Source organism: Sceloporus occidentalis, unplaced genomic scaffold (genome assembly GCF_023333645.1).
Source record: "Sceloporus occidentalis isolate IW3139 unplaced genomic scaffold, rSceOcc1.0.p SCAF_5, whole genome shotgun sequence".
NCBI lineage: Eukaryota > Metazoa > Chordata > Lepidosauria > Squamata > Phrynosomatidae > Sceloporus > Sceloporus occidentalis.
The window spans coordinates 51,054,912-51,073,581 of NW_028316985.1; the positions used below are offsets into that span (position 1 = coordinate 51,054,912).

General features: G+C 42.1%; 1 protein-coding gene across 1 annotated transcript in view; it reads left to right on the forward strand.

The window, feature by feature from the left end:
- The first annotated feature begins 12,356 nt into the window (after window positions 1–12,356).
- The window catches only part of PAWR (pro-apoptotic WT1 regulator), an 80,270-nt gene continuing 73,956 nt past the window's right edge, over window positions 12,357–18,670 (forward strand). The window contains exon 1 of the mRNA XM_089524043.1: window positions 12,357–12,867. Coding sequence (XP_089380169.1) covers window positions 12,373–12,867 — 495 coding nt within the window. The 5' untranslated portion in view covers window positions 12,357–12,372. The remainder of the gene's footprint in view (window positions 12,868–18,670) is intronic.

Sequence of the window (18,670 nt, forward strand, 5' to 3'; positions counted from 1 at the left end):
CCTTAAGTGCTGCATGCTACATCTACACAATTAACTAAAATGTTTTACTTCCCATCTCTTATCTTTTGCCAAAAGTGCAAGTACTAAATGCTTGCTTGGCTCATTGTGGGACTTGGATTCTACAGAAGCAAGTTCCCTATCCGGTTAGGCCTTCCATGATTTGGGTTTTTTTTAAATATAAAATAAAAACCAAAACTTGTACATATCAACTAACAATCACTTTTCAAGTCTCTAGAGACACTTTTTATCTGTCAACTTGAGCATCGAGTATTTCTAAAGTTTACTGTAGAGAAAGATCACATCAGATTGCTAAGCCTATTGTTAAAAGTTTAACCTAACCTAGTTTTATTTTTAGCCATTTCTTACTTGAGGTGCCAGGTGTTTGAGCATTACTAACTATGACAGAGTAGATTAGGTTTTAAGTAGTAGGTGAAATCAAATGATTTGCAACATAAAGCACAAAACAGGGCCTCAGCAACTCTACCAACGGTAATACAAAGAAGGCAAGTAAGAAAATGGTGAAGAAGCAGGAACAGGAAGAGAGAAAAGTGGGCTATTTAGAGTCTGGTAACTAGTAAAAACATGATTCAGATTGAAGCTGACAATGAGCCAGTAACTGTTAGATTGGATATTAATATCACGAGTATTTTTCCCTTTGAAGCTATAAGGTGGCAACAGCTGGAATGCTGCGTCTAAGATTGAGCCAATTAAAACAAGTTAGAACACAGATAAATAATGGCTTCCATTTGCTACAGATGCAAATGAACTCTTCCAGAAGGCACAGCCTTTAAGACAAATGTTAAAAGTCTACAGCTGTTCAGTTCCAATGGCAACTTGTTGGACTGTATTGAAACCTGGCACTGTGCAATAAGGAAGACCATTAAATGCTGATGGAGAGGTCAATAAAAGCAATTAAGGTGTCTATATTCTACAATGCAGAAGAGAATAATAATTCTCCACTAGATTAGAAATGCATACTTTCTACAATTTTATACGTAGGACTCCTGGTGACAGTACTGTAGCCACTCACTCACAAACCATAAGGTTGTGAGTTCAGTCCCAGCCAGGGGCTCAGGGTCGAATCAGCCTAGCATCCTTCTAAGGTCACTAAAATGAGTACCCAGCTTGTTGAGGGCAATTGGCTAACACATTGTAAACTACTTAGAGACTGCTCGGTGTGGTATGAAGCGGTGTGTAAATGAAGCTGCTATTGCTATATGCGGAAATAATTATTTTTTCCCTAGAAGATATTGTGGTGCTTTTAAGTTATCAAGTTACATGGTTCCAACAAATATGCACTATTTAATAATTGTGTTATCCCTTCTTGTTTTCATATTTTGTCACGTTTTGCCCTTAGTTCTTTGTTTCATTGCTAATACATCAGGCACAAGCTAGCTTGGGAAGAGTGTAGGCAGTGGAACCTTGTGTACGTGTGTGTGCGCACACACGCACACGTGTGCGCACACATGCCTTCAGGTAACCTGTTGATTTATGACGACCCCATGAATTTAATAGGGTTTTCTTAAACAAGGAATACTTGAAAGTTGTTATGCCAGTTCCTTCCTCTGAAATACAGCCTACAGCACCAAGCGTTCATTGGTGGTCACTCATCCAAATACTAACCAGGGCTGACTCTGCTCAGCTTCCAGGATAAGACAATATCTGGTGCCTTTAAGCTATTTCCTCCTACACATCCCTACCTACTTGTATATTTAAAGCTATGTACTCTTAGCCTAGGAATAGCCTGCTCCTTGTTTTGGATGTGTATAGTGCAGTTTGTGAAAGCCAGCATGATCTAGTGGTCTGAACATTGGACTATGACTCTAGAGATCACAGTTCAATTACCCACTCAGCCATGGAAACTGACTGGGTGACCTTAGGCAAGTCACATAACTCAGCCCTAGGAAAAAAATGTGATAGGTTAACCTTAGGGTTGCTACATGTTGGAAATTAGTGAAGGTATACAAAACAACAAGCCAGTTACCTTATTAAAGACAGACAGACAGACAAGCTTCAGACTAAATGCACACAGGCTGTGTTAGTAAAATGTCTCCTCAACAAAATGACTATAAACGGTGGTTGTGCAGTTATGTCTTCAAAATCCCATTGACAATATCCCAGACAATTTATGATTTCTAATAAATGAACTGCTTTTGAGAAGGAGGTGTAAATGACTGCATAGAACTACATGGCCAATGCCATTGCTTAACAGTTATTATAGAGAAATCACAGGAGGGCTATTTCCTTTGGCCTGCAGAATTCCTGGAGGCACAGGAAGAAATAGCAAACATTAACATCTTATAATGCAAATGATATGTTTTTTCCTCATTAGAAGAGCACTTATAATAATGTACTTGCAACTTCACACAACTGCACTTATTATACACTTTTCTGCCCTAAAAGGACTCTAGAGTAGCAGCTAGTTAAAAAAGTGTACAACCCACCGTCTCCTTTGCTTTGTTCTGAGGAATTTCTGCTCTTCAAACTGTGACCACATTCCAATGTCTCTTGTGGCAGACTAATAGGGTTTTTTATATAGTTCTAGCAGTCTTAACCCCCAACTCTCCCAAGCAAGGTGTATGCCATTAATGCTTTTGGGGAAGATTTGCATTCTCTTTCTTTTCATCCCATTCAAACCTTCCTAAATATATATACGTTGTTTGAACAAGAAGTATTTTTAACCTCATGGCACACTACCTTAATCCTTCAGCTCTGGGAACCTGTAAGACTCAATACCTTTAACATTCCTTAGGTCTTAGAAATCAGAGAGCTGTCTGAGTCCTCCCGCCCCTGCAAAAAAAGGTGTTGTTGTTGTCATCTTCAGCTTATGGCAACCCTGTGGTTGAAAGACCTCCAAGATTCCTGGCCATCAACTATCTTGCTCAGGTCTTTCAAACTCAAGGCCGTAGATTCCTTGACTGAATCAATTCACCTACAGTGGGTTCCCCTCTTGTCCTCCTTTCTCCCATTTTACTAAGCACTGTCATCTTTTCCAGTGAGTCATGTTATCTCATATTATGTCCAAAATACGTATTCCCTATTGTAGTGGTTTGACTGTTGGACTATGATTCTGGAGACCAGGGTTTGATTCGCAGCTCAGCCATGAAACCCACTAGATGGCGTTGGGCAAGTTGCACACTCTCAGCCTCAGGGGAAGGCAGTGGCAAACCTCCTCTGAACAAATCTTGTCCAATAAACAAACCATGATAGATTCTCTTTAGAGTTGCCATAACCCAGAAACAACTTGAAGGCACACAACAACATTGTAATAAAAACATTTAATGCAAGAATGACATCTCTTAAACAAAAAATTTCCTATGCAAAATACACAACAGTATAATGAAATATGAAGTAATGCTTGGGTTCATTTTGCATCCTGAATGCACAGATTAGACATTTAGCACACACACCCAGAGACCTGTCTATTAAATTCTGGGTCCCCATTTGAAGAAATGTATAGATAAAGGCAAGAAATCACTGACTTCTAAAAACAAAGAACATGATATTTGTGCAAGATACTTGTATCTATTTTGCACAGTTTTCTCATGGAAGTGAAATTGGAAAATTGATCTTTTGGGCCCATACTGTCCGAATAATTCAAAGAACAAGGTATTTTGCACTTTATGCCTGTACCAATTAACAAATTAAAACAGTATTTTCTCCACCTTGTGATATACACTAATATGTTCCATTTATGTACCATCAAAACACGTAATTACACTAGTTTCATGAAGTTTACAGTATCCAGGCTTCCCTTCACTCAGATGCAAATCAAAAGGGAAAGACCATTCCTAAAATGGTGCTTTCTCTTTATTTCACCATAAATTGTCCTAGATATTCTATAAGGACTATAGTAAAGCTGTCCAGACAAACCTCTCCTCCAAAGCTGAATTTTACAAATCCACATTTATTTCATCTCATTTACTTTCCTTTGTCCTGTCAGCCATGAATCTCACCTTGAGACAAATGCTCCCTTAATCCTGTTGAAATCAAAGGACTGTTGTCATAACAAAGTGAGGAACAATCTCACATGCTGCCTTGGGCTTCCTGGAAGCAGGAGAATAAAAATGCAGCATGCAGGTAATAACTATTACTTTTTACACAAAGTTTTAATCTAAGTTTTCACGCTACAGTAAGTAACCTGTTCAGATGATTTTAATTACCTCTATTAATTACAGTGCTACAGCCTTTAATCTGTTTAATAGGTAGATCAGAGAACTACAGTTCCCAGAATTTCCTAGCACTGAGCCAGGGCAGTTAAAGCGGTCTCAAACTGGATTATTTCTACAGTATGATTTGGACCATAGATAGGATGCTGGATGTTGGAGTTTGTTTTGTGAGACATTTAGCCACCTCTGTCAGAGAGCTCTGGTGCCACAATAACGTACAATTCTCAGGATTCCCTAGTATTGAGCCAGGGCAATTAAAGCAGTCTTGAACTGGATTATTTCTGCAGTGTGTTTTGGACCTATGTTAAGAGTAAATTCTACTCTGGCAGTGGAGTTTACTTCCAAATAAGTACAAGTGTTGTACTTTATTAGTGGGAGGAGACCAATTTTAACCAGCAGAGTTAAGGGACTAGAATCACAGATTCTTTCCAAACTGCAAAAAGAAAGGAAATGCTTTTCCAGGAGAAATTATACATTCTGGCTGAAGTCCTGTTGTTGTATTACATTGCCATAAATATGCCAACATAAGCAGCAGTGGATGAAGAAAGAAAAAGACAGTGGGCACAGCAGTAAGACAAAGGAGAAGCAGGCTGCTTGGAATCAGATTTTGTCTGGCTTTCCTTGCCAATGCTGGGCAACTTTGGACAAAGTTGAAGTGTTTAGTGTAACAAGAAGATTCTGGCCAAAGGGATTTTCATATGCAAGTTCAGAGTTCAGCCATAGGTGTGGGAATTTATAATTTCTCCTGGAAAAGCATTTCCTTTCTTTTTGCAGTTTGGAAAAAAATCTGTGATTGTAGTCCCTGAACTCTGCTGGTACCATACTGCATAAAGTTTTCTACAATATTCCTACATAAACTCTGCCATATGCATTAATCATAGAAATCCCTGAGTGTGTTGCATGGTTTATTACGAATCTACTGTATATACTCGACTATAAGTCAAGAAATTTATGCCCCAAAAGTGACCCCAAAAACCTGGGTCAACATATACACGAGGCAATATGGTCATAAGGCTTGCCCCTTGAGCGTCTTCCACAGCTTGGCTGTCTCCCGAATGGATAGCCAGGCTGAGGAAGGTCTTGGGAGGGAAATGTTTGTGTCCCCTCCTTCCTCAGCCCGGATGTCCTCCGGATGTCCTCCGAAGGAATAGCTGGGCTGAGGAAAGGCTTGGGATGGAAATGTTTGCTTACTTCCTTAGCCCAGCTGTCCTTTGAGTGTCTTCCAAAGGGACAGCTGTGCTGCAGGGAGAGGAAGGAATATCTTCGACTTATCCACAAGTCATATCAAAATCCCTAATATTGGCCCTAAAACGTGACCTCAACTTATACACAACATCAACTTATAGTTGAGTATATATGGTATGTATCTGAACCCTTGCAAAATCCCAGATGGGCTGCCATTTTGATAGAACAGCCATTAATGTTTAAAAACATTTTGGGGGGAGGGGGAGTATTTCAATGTAAATATAGGAATTCATATGCAGCATTTTTCTTATATAAAGAACTGTTGATATTTTTGGGTGATGAACCTTGCCCTGGTAGAAATGGAACTGTGTTCATCAACCTGTTTGAAAATATATGTGTATTTTGCTATAATTGCATCATTGTGATTTAAGACTTTCAAACCCATGCCATCAGGGAAAGCAAGTACATTTCAGATATTGTTCTTTTTTTCTACACAAAGATGCTCTCTCTGCAGGAAACATGTCGTGTGAAACTGCCGTAAGCTAACAGGAAATGTTGAAAAAATAACAACCCCTTCTGTTTAAATATTAGAAGATATAAAATAAACAGTCCTGTTTTAAAAAAAACACCCAAAAAACCCCAAAAAACCCTAGTCTATTCCAAGATGTGGATGAAGAAAACATGCAAAATGATACATAACACTTATTTAGGACTTTAACCCTGGAAAGTTCCCAATGAGAGATACTACTATTAAGATGCTAAAATCTTAAATCAGCATTTTTTTTTTTGGATTGGGCCTTAACCAGCTCCACCACAGCATAACTGGAGTTAATCAGTAACAGACCATGGGGGTCACTGAGCATTTTTGGTATTTAAAATATAACTTCTCAAACGTTGGGAAACATTTACCAACAATGATAGATGGAGCTACATTTCAAAAGCAACAAACAAATCACCCAAACTGATCACATGCCTGAGAAGAAAATGCAGCTGAACTGTCTTAATCCTAAATAAGCGTACAGAAGGCTGCAATTTTAAACACAAGTTTAAATATATTAAACTCTTGCTACCTTCCTAGAATGTGTTTCATTACCTTTACTTTGGGGTGAAGTGTATTTCAAGCAGGTTAAAGTAAAAATGTTTAAAATAGTTTAAATTTAAAACAATGACATTAGACATGATGTTAAAATGGGAGTGGGAAATATTTATAATGCAATCTGCTTAATTCAATCCCACATTTTGAAGTCTGTACTTGATCTTTTAAACTTGAATCTATGCAGCTCTTTCAGAGAGTACAGTGAAAGACTAGATACTACTTTCCTATGTAAAAAACAAGATAGGGAGGCGAAACATTGACTTTTAAGGATGTATTTAAAATAGCACACAATGGGCTAAATCCAACCTTATGTAGGGGGGACTTTCATCCTCCGCTACCTCTGCAACCCCCTGCACTGCCCCAAAACTGTCTCAACCCCAGCTCCTTAAAGATAGCCTGAGAGGTGTCTGGAATAGTGGCTGCAGTCAGGGAATTGCTCTCCTTTCAGTTTCCTGGGATCCCACTTTTCCATTAACAGAAGCGCATCCAGTTGAGGTTGTAGTCAATTATGAATATTTATAACTGTCAACTAAACAGCATTCATACTTTGGCCACTCTTAGGACACAGTTAAGTAATTTTAAGACTTGTTAACTTCAAAGAGAAAATATTAGGCCTGTATTTTACTCTCCAGTAAATAGTAGTGGCGATTAAGATTGTGAATGTAGGCAGGATTGTGTCCTTATTTTCTAGATCATATGTAAACACTTATGTCCAGTACCACCTATTCCTATAAATTTCTGGGCATTTAATTATCAACTAAACAATCTAACTTTGTGTTCTTGCATGAGTACAGATAGATCCAAGCAGTAATGTGATAATTTTACAATTGTCTTTGCTGTCACTAAGTAGACAGTGCTGCACTGCAAAAGGTATGTGGATTATAGGTCTAAAGCTTTGGGATTATTCTCTTCAGTTGTATAAAGCCTCTGTTTAGTAGCAAACCAATATGTTTTAATTGTTATAGCAACCCACTGGTATGCATGCTTGCTCAGGAATTTTATTAATTACACAATGTGGAAATGTATTCTTGCTACTTAAATCAATCCATTCTAATTGCAGCGGTGGGAACACAATAACTAGTTTTGAAGAAGATCCCATCTAAGTGTTATGTGATTGTGCCAATGTGATCCCTTCAAAATCACTCAAGAAGTTTCAGAAAGTAAACACTGAACTGCTAGCAGAATCCACTGGCTAATCATAAATCTGTCTTCAGTTATAACAGTAGCATAGTACCTCACTATTGTACTTATTTTTTCATCTTATTTGCTTAAGCAGTGGCCATAAGGGTCCTCACCAGAGAACATAAAAATGTCCAGTCAGATTCTTCCTCTTTAGCTAGTTTGATAACTACATCTTCAGACTGATAATTATTTTCCTTACATGATAACCTCTGGTTAACTTATAGTTCCTTTCTTGTCGAGATCCTTGTTATTAAAATGAAACAATGCTCCTTCACAACCCCATGAAGCTATTAAAATGAGACATCTGTCTGATAAAAAAATTAATGTAAGTGTAGACAATACCACCCCAGTCATTAATTTCAACACTCACAAGGGAATACATGTGCAAATAAACTCCTTCAGGTACAATGCATGCTAAATCCATTTCAAATGACAAAGCTCTCTGTGCATCTGCATGCATGTCTGTGCTTCAGAGTTGCTGCACTTTGAATGAATCACACCATCCACTATCAATTTTGATATTTTAATGAACACATTTTTGCATATTATCTTAGCTATGCCTAGGTAAGCATCACTACTTATATTCTACTTTTCTCACAACAGAGAAGGTGGCAGCCTAGCCTCCTTTGGAAGAGAATTCTAGAAGCTGGGAGCAACTATTGAGAAAGCCCACTTATCACATCCCCATCAAATGCTTAGGAAGATGGCCTGGTCCCAGAGACTAGGACAGGGAGCAATGAATTCAAACTACAAAGAGATTCCACCTAAATATAAGAACTTCCTGATGGTAAGAGCTAGCTGACAGTGAAATATGCTGCCTTGGAATGGGGTGGAGTTTTTAACCAGAGACTGGATGGCCATTTGTCAGGAGTGCTTTGATTATGTATTCCTGCATGGCCAGGGGTTAGACTGGATGGTCCTTGTGGTCTCTTCCAATTCTATAATTCTGATTCCTCTGAGACTGAGAGGGTGTGACTTACCCAAGGTCAGCAGCAGTGGGTTTCCATGGCTGAGCAGGGCTCAAACCACTACACCACACATTCTGTCCCACAGACCTCTTTCCCCACCCTCAATGCAAAACTACATACTGGTGACTAAAACCAGTATAATAGGGTCCAAACATACGGATACATTAAACTGTGTTTTTCTTAAACTGTGTTTTTAAAATCAGTCACACCCTCAGGTGTACATCCCTCCCTCCTGCTTCCTCTTAGCGTATCTGCCAAGCTTCACAGTTTTGGGGTTATGTTTCTCACAGAACACATTGTCTTTTTATCATTATAAACTGGAGAGGGCATCCTGCGGCCCTGTGCCTCAACAGTTTAAGCTGATAATTCCCAAAACTCTCCAGCTGAGCAGTTCAGACTTCTCCAAAAGCAGCCTATCCCATCCCCAGCAGCCCACAGGTAAGGAGAACAGGAAAAGGAGGGTAGGGAAGAGCACTGAGGGGAAGGAGAAAGATGGGTTTTGTGGACCTTTGCCTCTACATCTTTCTGTTACAGGCTTCAGCCCTGCTCATTTTTGGCAGGCATTCCCTAGGGAATGTGGTCTTTTTCAATAAAAAGATTACTTATTCCTGTTATAAAGGAAAAAGACCTGGTCACAGAGATCAAGCATACATCATTCACCCACTCATATTCATGTGAGGACAGGTCTCTGAAGAAAAAACAGTAAAACCAAAATGCTTTGTGTTCTTTCCCCTTGGCTCCGTTTCAAAAAAAATGCCAGGTACTGGAATCCCAATTATATGTGATGAACAGCTGTCTGGCTGTTTTTCTGAAATGAATCTCATCCATAGGCATAACTGTGGGGCTGGGCATAGGATGCATCTGCATTACTTCTATTCTCAAATGCTTTGCTAATATAATTTTAATAGGAGATCAAGCAGAAAGTATAATTCATTCTATTTTTATTCCACCTTTCTTCCCAGGGATCTCACAGTCATTTATATGATTTCCCCCTCCCACACTTAACCTGTGAGATACATTAGGCCCCATGAATGTCAAAGTACAGTAGCGATGTGACCCTACATCTTCACAGTTTTGGTCTTGAAGTCCACTGTACCTCAATCGATACCATCAAATACTTGCTCTCTTTATATTAAGTTGCAATGCTTTTAACAAACAAGATTTCTTAATTTTAAACAAAATGAGGGGCACTGTAGAAAAAGCAATACTCTGTAGAATAACAATAACTTGACGACAGTGGACCCTTGTTAAATGTGGGGTTTGGTTCCAAGATCTTCTGTGGATAACAAAATCCATGGATGCTCAAGTCCCATTATTATTATTATTATTATTAATATAATGACATAACAAAATGGTGTCCCTTATAAAAAAAATGGCAAATCAAGGTTTGATATTTGAAATGTATACTTTTTTGAACATTTTCAAACCGTGGATGCTTGAATCCATGTATAAAAATCCGTGTATAAGAAGGGCTGACTGTACATTCAAGTTCAGTCAATTACTGTGAACAAGTGGTTCCTGGAAGAAAAAGTTGCAGTACGCAGTACAGAATGCTCTTCTTTAGGGTTCCATCCACTTGGTTCAAAAACACTATTTCATCTGCCACTCCACTATAGATTCAACTAGAATACTACAGCTGAGAAACATGCTCAGAGCTTGTTACACTTTTGTCTGTGGGCGTTCTGCTCCAAAGGTTTAAAAGAGTTTTCTTACACTGCTGCAAGCTTTTCTATTATCCATGCTTGCTGATCTCTTTCTTATGTGCAGAGATCAACAGGTTAGCTAAGCATCGCTCTTGGGCTGCACACAGACCCAAGACTGTTTTTGTGGCTCTCGGTCCATCTAGAGTGCCCTCTTTTATCTTCACCTCCCACCCCTCAATACACTATGAGTTGTCTATCCTGGAAATCTCCAGGAGCAGCAAATTACCTGTTAAATAGGCTCTATCTCCCCCCCTCTTGTAGTTTAATGCCAAACATGCTCTTTTTTCCAAATCAGAAATAGCCTCCCAGCCACTTCTGATTTGTTGGGGGGGGGGTGACTTTTGGGAGTCTGTGAAGCCTCTGGAAGGTCTGATTACAGAAAACTGGCCCCCAGACCTACTGCAATTGACAACATCACTGGCATTTTGGTGACTACATAAAAAGCAACATTAAAAGTACTGAGTTTACTTGAAACAATGACAGAGTGAGGTGACCACTTTGGGGGGAAAGGCCAGTAGTTTATATATTGTCACTTAGGGTGGCCATAAGTTGGAAATGACTTGAAGGCACACAACAACAATATTTTTACTGCTGAAGAAAGGGCAAGGTAAATGCACTCTGGCCCCGCTTTCTTTTCATTTGAAATTAAGAGAAATCCCTCCTGTGTGATAAAGCCCTTAGAATGGTAGAGTTGGAAGAGACCCCAAGGGCCATGCCATGCAGGAACTCTCAAGCAAGGCATCCCTAAGAGATGGCCCTCCAGGCTCTGTTGAAAGACCTCCAAGGAAGGGGACTTCCCCTTCCCCTGCACTCTCTGCATCAGGCCAACGGGGGCTGGAGGGAGGGGGAGCCCGGCCCTGGGGATGCCCCTGGCAGAGAAGGGCTTGCTCTCAGGCAGGAGGGCAGAGGCAGGCTCCTCCCTGTCCCTTGCCGGGGCTTCCTCCTCCTCCTCCTCCTCCTCGGCCATTTCCGCTCCTCCTCGGCTCCTCCTCGGGGGAATTCTTCCGGGACTGGCGCACCTGGAGCAGCAGCAGCAGCACCACCACCTCCACCTCCACCGGGAGCCTCCCTGGGGGGAAGCAGCAGCAGCAGCAGCAGCAGCAGAGGGCCTCCATCCAGCCCAAGGAGGAGGAGGAGGAGGAAGAAACAGCACCCAGCTTTCTGGCGCTCTCCGGATCCATTGCAACTTTTCCCAGACTTTGCATCTGCAGCCCGAGAAGAGCATCCACTACAGATAGCAGCATCCATCGCTAGTGCGCTCGGCAGCCTCCTTCTCCTCCTTTGTGCAGGTTTGTTCTTCTTCTTCTTCTTGTCTTCTTTCTTCTAGCCCTTCCCAACTTTAATGGCGATGTATAGGATTTTCTATATCGGGCAGGTTTCTCCTCCAGAGGGGGGGCTGGCTGTGGCTTTCCTCTGGGGCTGAGAGAGTGTGACTTGGACAGAGGCCTTCTGGGTTTTGGGGGGTAGGACTGGGCTCCCTGGGTGGAAAAGAAGGAGGTCCAGGGGGTCTGTGGCCCCTTCGGAGACTGGAAGGAAGAAGCTGGGAGCAGAAAAGCTCCCTAGACTTCAGGCTCCTTCCAGATTTTCCTGCAGCTGAGGAAGCCGACTGGCATCAGCCAGTCTCAAGGGCTCTCTGCCGAGGAAAAGCGAACTGGTTTAGTTTCTTCCCCAAATGGAGGAGGACAGTTTGGGAAAAGAAGGAGCGCTGCTGGCCTTGACTCAAAGCAGCCCTAGGACTGTCAAGACCTGCTTCTTGGCTGATGCTCCCAGTGGAGGGCATCGGGGCTTCCTTCCTTTCTGGTTCCTGGCAGAGGAGGACCTCTGGCCTAAAGCCAGTGCTAGGAATGGAAGCGCCTGCTCCCAATGGGAAGCCCCTCTGGGGCAGAAGGGGCCTTGTCCTGGGAAGGGGAGCGCCTCTAGAGAGAAAGGCCATGCCCCCGAGGGAGCCCTCAAGGCTGAAGGGGGCCAGGAGCCTTCTCCCTCCTCCTTCTGCTGCTGACTGGCTCCTTTTGTCTCCCTCTTCCTCCTCCTCCTGCTCCCTCCAGAGGGCCGGTGCCTTGCCTGGGAAGATGGCCAGCGGGGGCTACCGGGCCAGCGGGGCCACCTCCACTTCTTCCACCACCGACTTCTTGGAGGAATGGAAAGCCAAGCGGGAGAAGATGCGGGCCAAGCAGGCGCCGCCGACGGCGGGGGAGCCCAAGGCCCCGGGGCCCCCTTCCTCCTCCTCCGGCCCCTCCACTGCCAGCAGCCCAGAGCCGAGCCCCAACTGCGCGCCCTCTTCGGCTCGAGGAGCCCCCAAGGAGCCCCCTGCTGCTGCTGCTGCTGCCGCCGCCGCTGAGTGCCCCTCGCCCCCCGTCGGAGCAAGAGCCAGCCCCGCCGAGGCCCCAGGGGGCAAGGGCCAGGAGAAGGAGAAGGAGGCGGAGGAGGAGGAGAGGGTCTCCCCGGCGGCCAAGGGCAAGGGCTCCTCCGGCCCCAGCGCCCGCAAAGGCAAGGGCCAGATCGAGAAGAGGAAGCTCCGGGAGAAGAGGCGCTCCACGGGGGTGGTCAACCTCCCCGCCACCGAGGTAGGAAGAAGAGGCCAGGGGAGGGAGGGAGGAAGGAAGGAAGGGGGAGACAGCGGGGAAGAGAGGGAGAGGGGCCTTGGGGGGGGCTGGGTCTGTTTTCCACATGCAGCAGCTTTGGGCCTTGTGTGCCTCCTTCAGGTGCTCTCTGACTTGGAAGCCAACCCCAGAGACACCAAGGGATCCTCCTCCTCCTCCTCCTCCTCCCTCTCTGGAGGGGCCTGTGCCTCCAAGCTCCAACTCCTGGAACCCAGCGCCAGGGCATCTCAGGGGGTCCCTCACTCTCTCTGTGTTGGGTGCCTTCAAGTCCCTTCCCTCTTGAAGAGATCAGGGGCTCACTGTCTGTGTCTTCAAGAACTCCTTGGAACCAAAGCCCAGAGGACACCAAGACTTCCCTGGATGTCTCTCTCTCTTGTGTGCCTTCAAGTCCTTTCCATCTTGAACCAAAGCCCAGGGGACACCAAGGGCTCACGGTGTCTATGTGCCCTCAAGTCATTTCCAGATGATGGTGACTCTGAGGCAAACCTATCCTAGGGGTTTTTTGGCAAAAGAAATTGGTTCAGAGGAGTTTTGCCATTGCCATCCACTGAGACTGAGAGTGTATGACTTGGCCATGGCCACCCAGTGAGTTTTAGGGACAAGTGGGAATTGAGTCCTGGTCTCCAGAGTTGTAGTCCAACACTCAAACATTATGTCACACTGTACATAAGATATCCTCAAGATGGGACCCAAGTCCAACCATCAATACATGGATGTTTTGTGGACACTTTCTACACATAGCCTGAAGGCAAGCCTGTCTTGGGGTTTTCCTGGCAGGCTTCTTCACAGAGGGGTTATGCCCTTGCCATCATCCTCTGAGGCTGAGAAGGTGTGACTTGCCCAAAGTCACCCATTACAGTTTCTGTGGCTGAGTGGGGAGTCAAGCCTTGATCTCAAACCACTACACCACACAGGCTCTTTTATATAAAATATAAAATGCATCTTATAATAATTCCTTTAAGAATTCCTTTAAGAAGTAGTATGTCTGGTCACCCAGTGGGTTTCTCTGGCCAAGCACTGCTCTCCAGAGTCATGGTCCAAAACCACACTGGCTCTCCCTACAAATTGCTTGCGAGGAGGAGAGGAAGCTGAGATTGAGGTGGCAAAACCACAAGGCACTCCCTTCCAGGATGAGGGATGCTGTGCTGCTTGAGAGCCAGTGGTGTGTGGCAGGCAGGCTAAAACCATGTAGAAAGATTTCTGTGGCTTCATGGAAGTCATTTGTGGGTTGCTTCTCTCAAGTCAGGCTTCTTCTGAAGTGTGTGTGTGTGTGTGTGTGAAGGTCATGACAGTTCAAAAGTATGATGGTCCTTCATTTACCTAGATTGAGTCTTCAACATGCTTGGGACCAGAAGTGTTTGGGATTTTGGAGTTTTTTGGATGTACAGCCCTCCATATCTACAGATTCTTTATTCACAGATTCAACCATCCACAGCTTGAAAATATTCAAAATGCACATAAATTCCAAAAAGCAAACCTTGATTTTGCCATTTTATATAAGGGACACTATTTTATCTCCCCTTTGTCTTTAAAATGGGACTTGAGCATCCACAGATTTTGATATCCACAGGGGCCCTAGAACCAAACCTCAGCAGATACCAAGGGCACATGTACATAATGGGATATTTTGGAGATGGGACCCAAGTATGAACATGTCTAAACATTTGTTTCATATACACCTTATACACACAGCCTGAAGGTAATTTTATACACAATATTTTTAAATAATTTTGTGCATGAAACAAAGTTTGTGTACACTGAACTATCAGAAAACAAAAAGTGTCACTATCTCAGATGCCCATATGGAATATTTCAGATTTCAAAATTCCAGGCAAGGGAGACTCAACTTGAATATAGGGAAATTAGGCTGGTAGGATTGCACAGGTGCTTTCAGGAAGACGGCTGTCGCTTCTGGTATTTGAGATCTTAAATCTAATAGAGGGCAAGGTGCTGTGTACAAGATTTATAAGCCAGCCATGTTTTTGAGAAATGGAATGAAGTTACTGGGTGTTTTTTTTTTTGGGGGGGGTGGATTTTATTCTGATAAATAAAACTGATGGTAGTGTTTCTTGCAAAAATAGCCTTTATCTGTCCTTGTATTGAGGAATAAGTTTCACTGAAACTGAAAAGACTTATTCTGTACAAACATCAATGTAATGGTAGCCAGGTACATATTTGTTTTGCCTTTTTATAGATGATTTGACTGAAACCAGAATGCAAAGGGAAGCTAAGAGAGAGGATGCATGTTAACCTCACAGCTTCTTTGCAGTGAGGTAGTTATTAAGTAATGCTGTCAGAGCAAGAAATACAGATGTATGAATATTGAAGTGGGTTTTAAAATCTCTCCCCTCCCACATTCTTTATTGTGTATTGGAAATACTTGTTATGACCATTAAAAAGATACCATAAGGTTGTCTTGGACCAAAATAGCAAAGAAAGGAAACTGAGGTATCTGTTCAGGTGTCAATATAATCTACTCCTGAATCTGAAAGAGTTTTTCCTCCCACTGGAAAAATGTAGTGGTTTGAAGAAGGGAGAGAAAGATATTTTTGTTAGCCAATACAGCTGTCTTCTGTGGTTTTCTCCTAGCATGAAAATCTGGCATTGATTTAAAATGCTCTTAAAGGAATGCAAAAGAATGATAATAATATCTTCAGTCTTTTCAAGCTGAGAGAAGAATATTTAGGAAGAAATCTAGTACAGGTCTACACAATTTTTTTCCAGGATTCTAATAAAAGAAGACAAAAAGACGACTGTACAAGAAAGCTTTAAACATTCCTCCTAACCTGAACACACCTAATATAATCTTTTGTGAGTGTATAAACATTTCACATTTCTGCAATGTTAGGAGCTCAGGAGAAGAATGATTCTTTATAGTAGGTTGAGACTATTTATACAACCAACCCAGTATTGTCTACTCTGACTTGCAGGCACTCTACAGGTTCTTGGGTAAGGTGAATCTGTGAACGTTCTTGAATGCATCTGCATGTACATCAACAGTTGTGTAGAGTAATATTTTAGCAAGAGTATTACCTGGTTTTCCTTCATCTCTGTTATCAGACAAGAATGCCAGCAATCAGCATTGAAGTAGAATCTGCTCTGTTCACTTGCTTGTTGTAGAATTTCTACTAAGAGTATCAAAAAGGAAGTTTACAGAGATGTCCACAGGCTCTGCTTTCTATCCTACTGTCTGTTGGAGAATGACCATCTTAGTTCACTGTGGTCCCAGCAGTGAAGACAGTGTAGAACGTGGCTGGACAGTTCAGGGCCTTCCAGATCTCACTGCACTGTAATTCTTATCAGCCTTAACCAGCATAGCTAATGGCAAGTCCAATAATGTCTGGAGAGGGATAAGTTGCCAAACCTTGATGCAGAGGCTATAGGGAGCTAGATTTTAAAGCCATGTTTACTTTGAGTAAAAACAATTAGACACCAGCAAGAAGTGCTTGATGACAGAAATACTAACAAATTCAGTTTACAGTTTGCTTTGTCATAGTTATGGGCCTATATTTCCACAGCTTAAGTGAGGTGTAGACAACATTTTATCAGTGCAACCAGTCATTCCCTTCACCCTTTTCACAGGCTTAGAGGACCTTTATGGGCATGTCTTACATAGAATGTAGTGGGAGTGAGAATTCTCCCACAGCCTATTGGAGGAATCTTCCACTGGGACAAGTTCTCTTTGTGCACGGTTTCTCAACCTGATTTGAGACAGTTCCTCCCTACCCCTTGCAACCCCATAAGACCCTGCTCACAATGTCTACTAGGTCTCTCCAATCCTTTCAATATCTTTTTGAGGGAGAGGGGCACAGCTGAAGTCGGGAAAGGAAGACAGAGTGCTTTTGCTAACTTCTGCAGCCTCAATAGTAAATAGAGTCTCAGTCAAACTGATGTGCTCCAGACTTGCTCTTGCAGCACTTCTCCCCCCTGTTCTCTTGGTTTTTGTTTTGTGTTTGCATTGAGATTATATCTGCTGCACAAAGAAAACTCCATTCAAGCAAACTGTATTGCAAATATAGATGCTTGCTTCTTATAAAAAATAATGGTGTGAGCATAGCTTATTCAAACTTTTACTGTATATACTGTTTTAAAATTAGTGTTCATCTCCACTTGTTCTTTCTAAATCGCTTTAAATAAAGGAACACAAAGTATATTAATAAGGCTAAGGAAAATTAATCCTCCACAAGATAAAGAAGGACTAGCTAGAGAGTCTTTTAAGTACCTGACCTGTTAACTGAATTTCACAGTATGGCTTACATTATATTTAGAATGCAATACTAAATAGAATCCTGTGTAATCACACAACAAATCCACTCAACTACTTCCATTTTACAGCTATCGCTCTGCTGTTATATATCAGGCCCAGAGCAGGTTCTGGAGTAAATAGCCCTGTCCTGGGAGTGTCTGCTTGAACAGCCAGGTCTTATACTCCCTCCCAAGGTGTGGCTTCATTGCCCAGACTACTGCTGTTGCTGTTGTGACTTTCAGCTTCTGAATAACAAATCTAAGAAGCCTTGGGGCATTAATGTGTTTCCAAACCTCATTCAGTTCTGTTGTTTTAAGTTGTGGAGGGCCAATATTATTATGATGGTTTTTTTCATCCTGTGAAAAGTTTACTTTCCTCTTTAAAAGATGAGCTCAAATGTTTTCTTTTTTATAAGCATTTTCCAGAATGTCACTTGGGTCTTTCTATATCATGTTTCTGCTTCTGTTTTAAAGGTACTGATATGGCATCCGGAAGACAGCTGTGCTGTTTCTTAATACCCCCCCCCCCCCCCCGGTGAGACCTGTCTCAGTTTGTTGCAGAAAAACAATAAAAACACCTATGGGACCTTATGGACAAAGCATGAGGCTTTAAGAACTACAGCATACTTCATTTATTAAAAATTATATATGAATTGTTTTTCTGCTCACCAGGGTTCCCAAAGTAATGTACAATATGATACACACATACAGTTTTAAAATCTAATTTTAAAAACCAAGCCTCTTATGTAAGGATAAGTCTGCTATAAATTTAACAATGATGGGGCTAGCCTGACCTCTTTTGGGAAGGGGTTCCACAGTAGAGTCAAAGAGAGAAAGAAATATCTACTTTGTTTACTCATCAGCCTACCCTTTTGGGTTGGTGAGATATGCAACAGTACTGCTTGAAAATCTACAATTTTGGGCAGGCTCATACAGGAAAATGTACTCTTTCAGATATCATGGCACTTAGCTGTTTCATCAGTTACATGTTTTTGGTCTCATCTCCAGATCATGAACTTGGTTGAACTCACTGACTGAGGCAAAATTTTCTCCTACCTTCTGGGAACAGGTTTTTCCAGACTTGTTTTAAATAAAATAGTTATTACTTTCCCCACCATGCTTTTATGCTTTCATAAAAATCTCTTGTGCCCTGTACCTCACCAGGAACATTATTTCTGTATCCAGTCTGTATATTTCAGGTCAATAAACAGTAATGATCAACTTTAAGACCTGTTAGTAAAAGTTTCATAAAGCCTCTGTTGTATTAAGTATTCTAGTTAAGCACTTTGCAGTTATGAGTGCCCCACTTATTAAAATATACTCTGTTTCCCCAGAACAACTACTGTCAGTCAGGATATTCTATTAAAATATAATCACTATTGAGAGTAAGTGATCCATTCCCCCCCGCTGCCGCCTCAGTTATACGGTTGTATTGCACCTGTGAACAGAAAGCAGAATATTTTAGCTGAGAGCTTCTTCAGAGACATAAACTGTAACTGAACTACTAAGTAAGACCAAATGC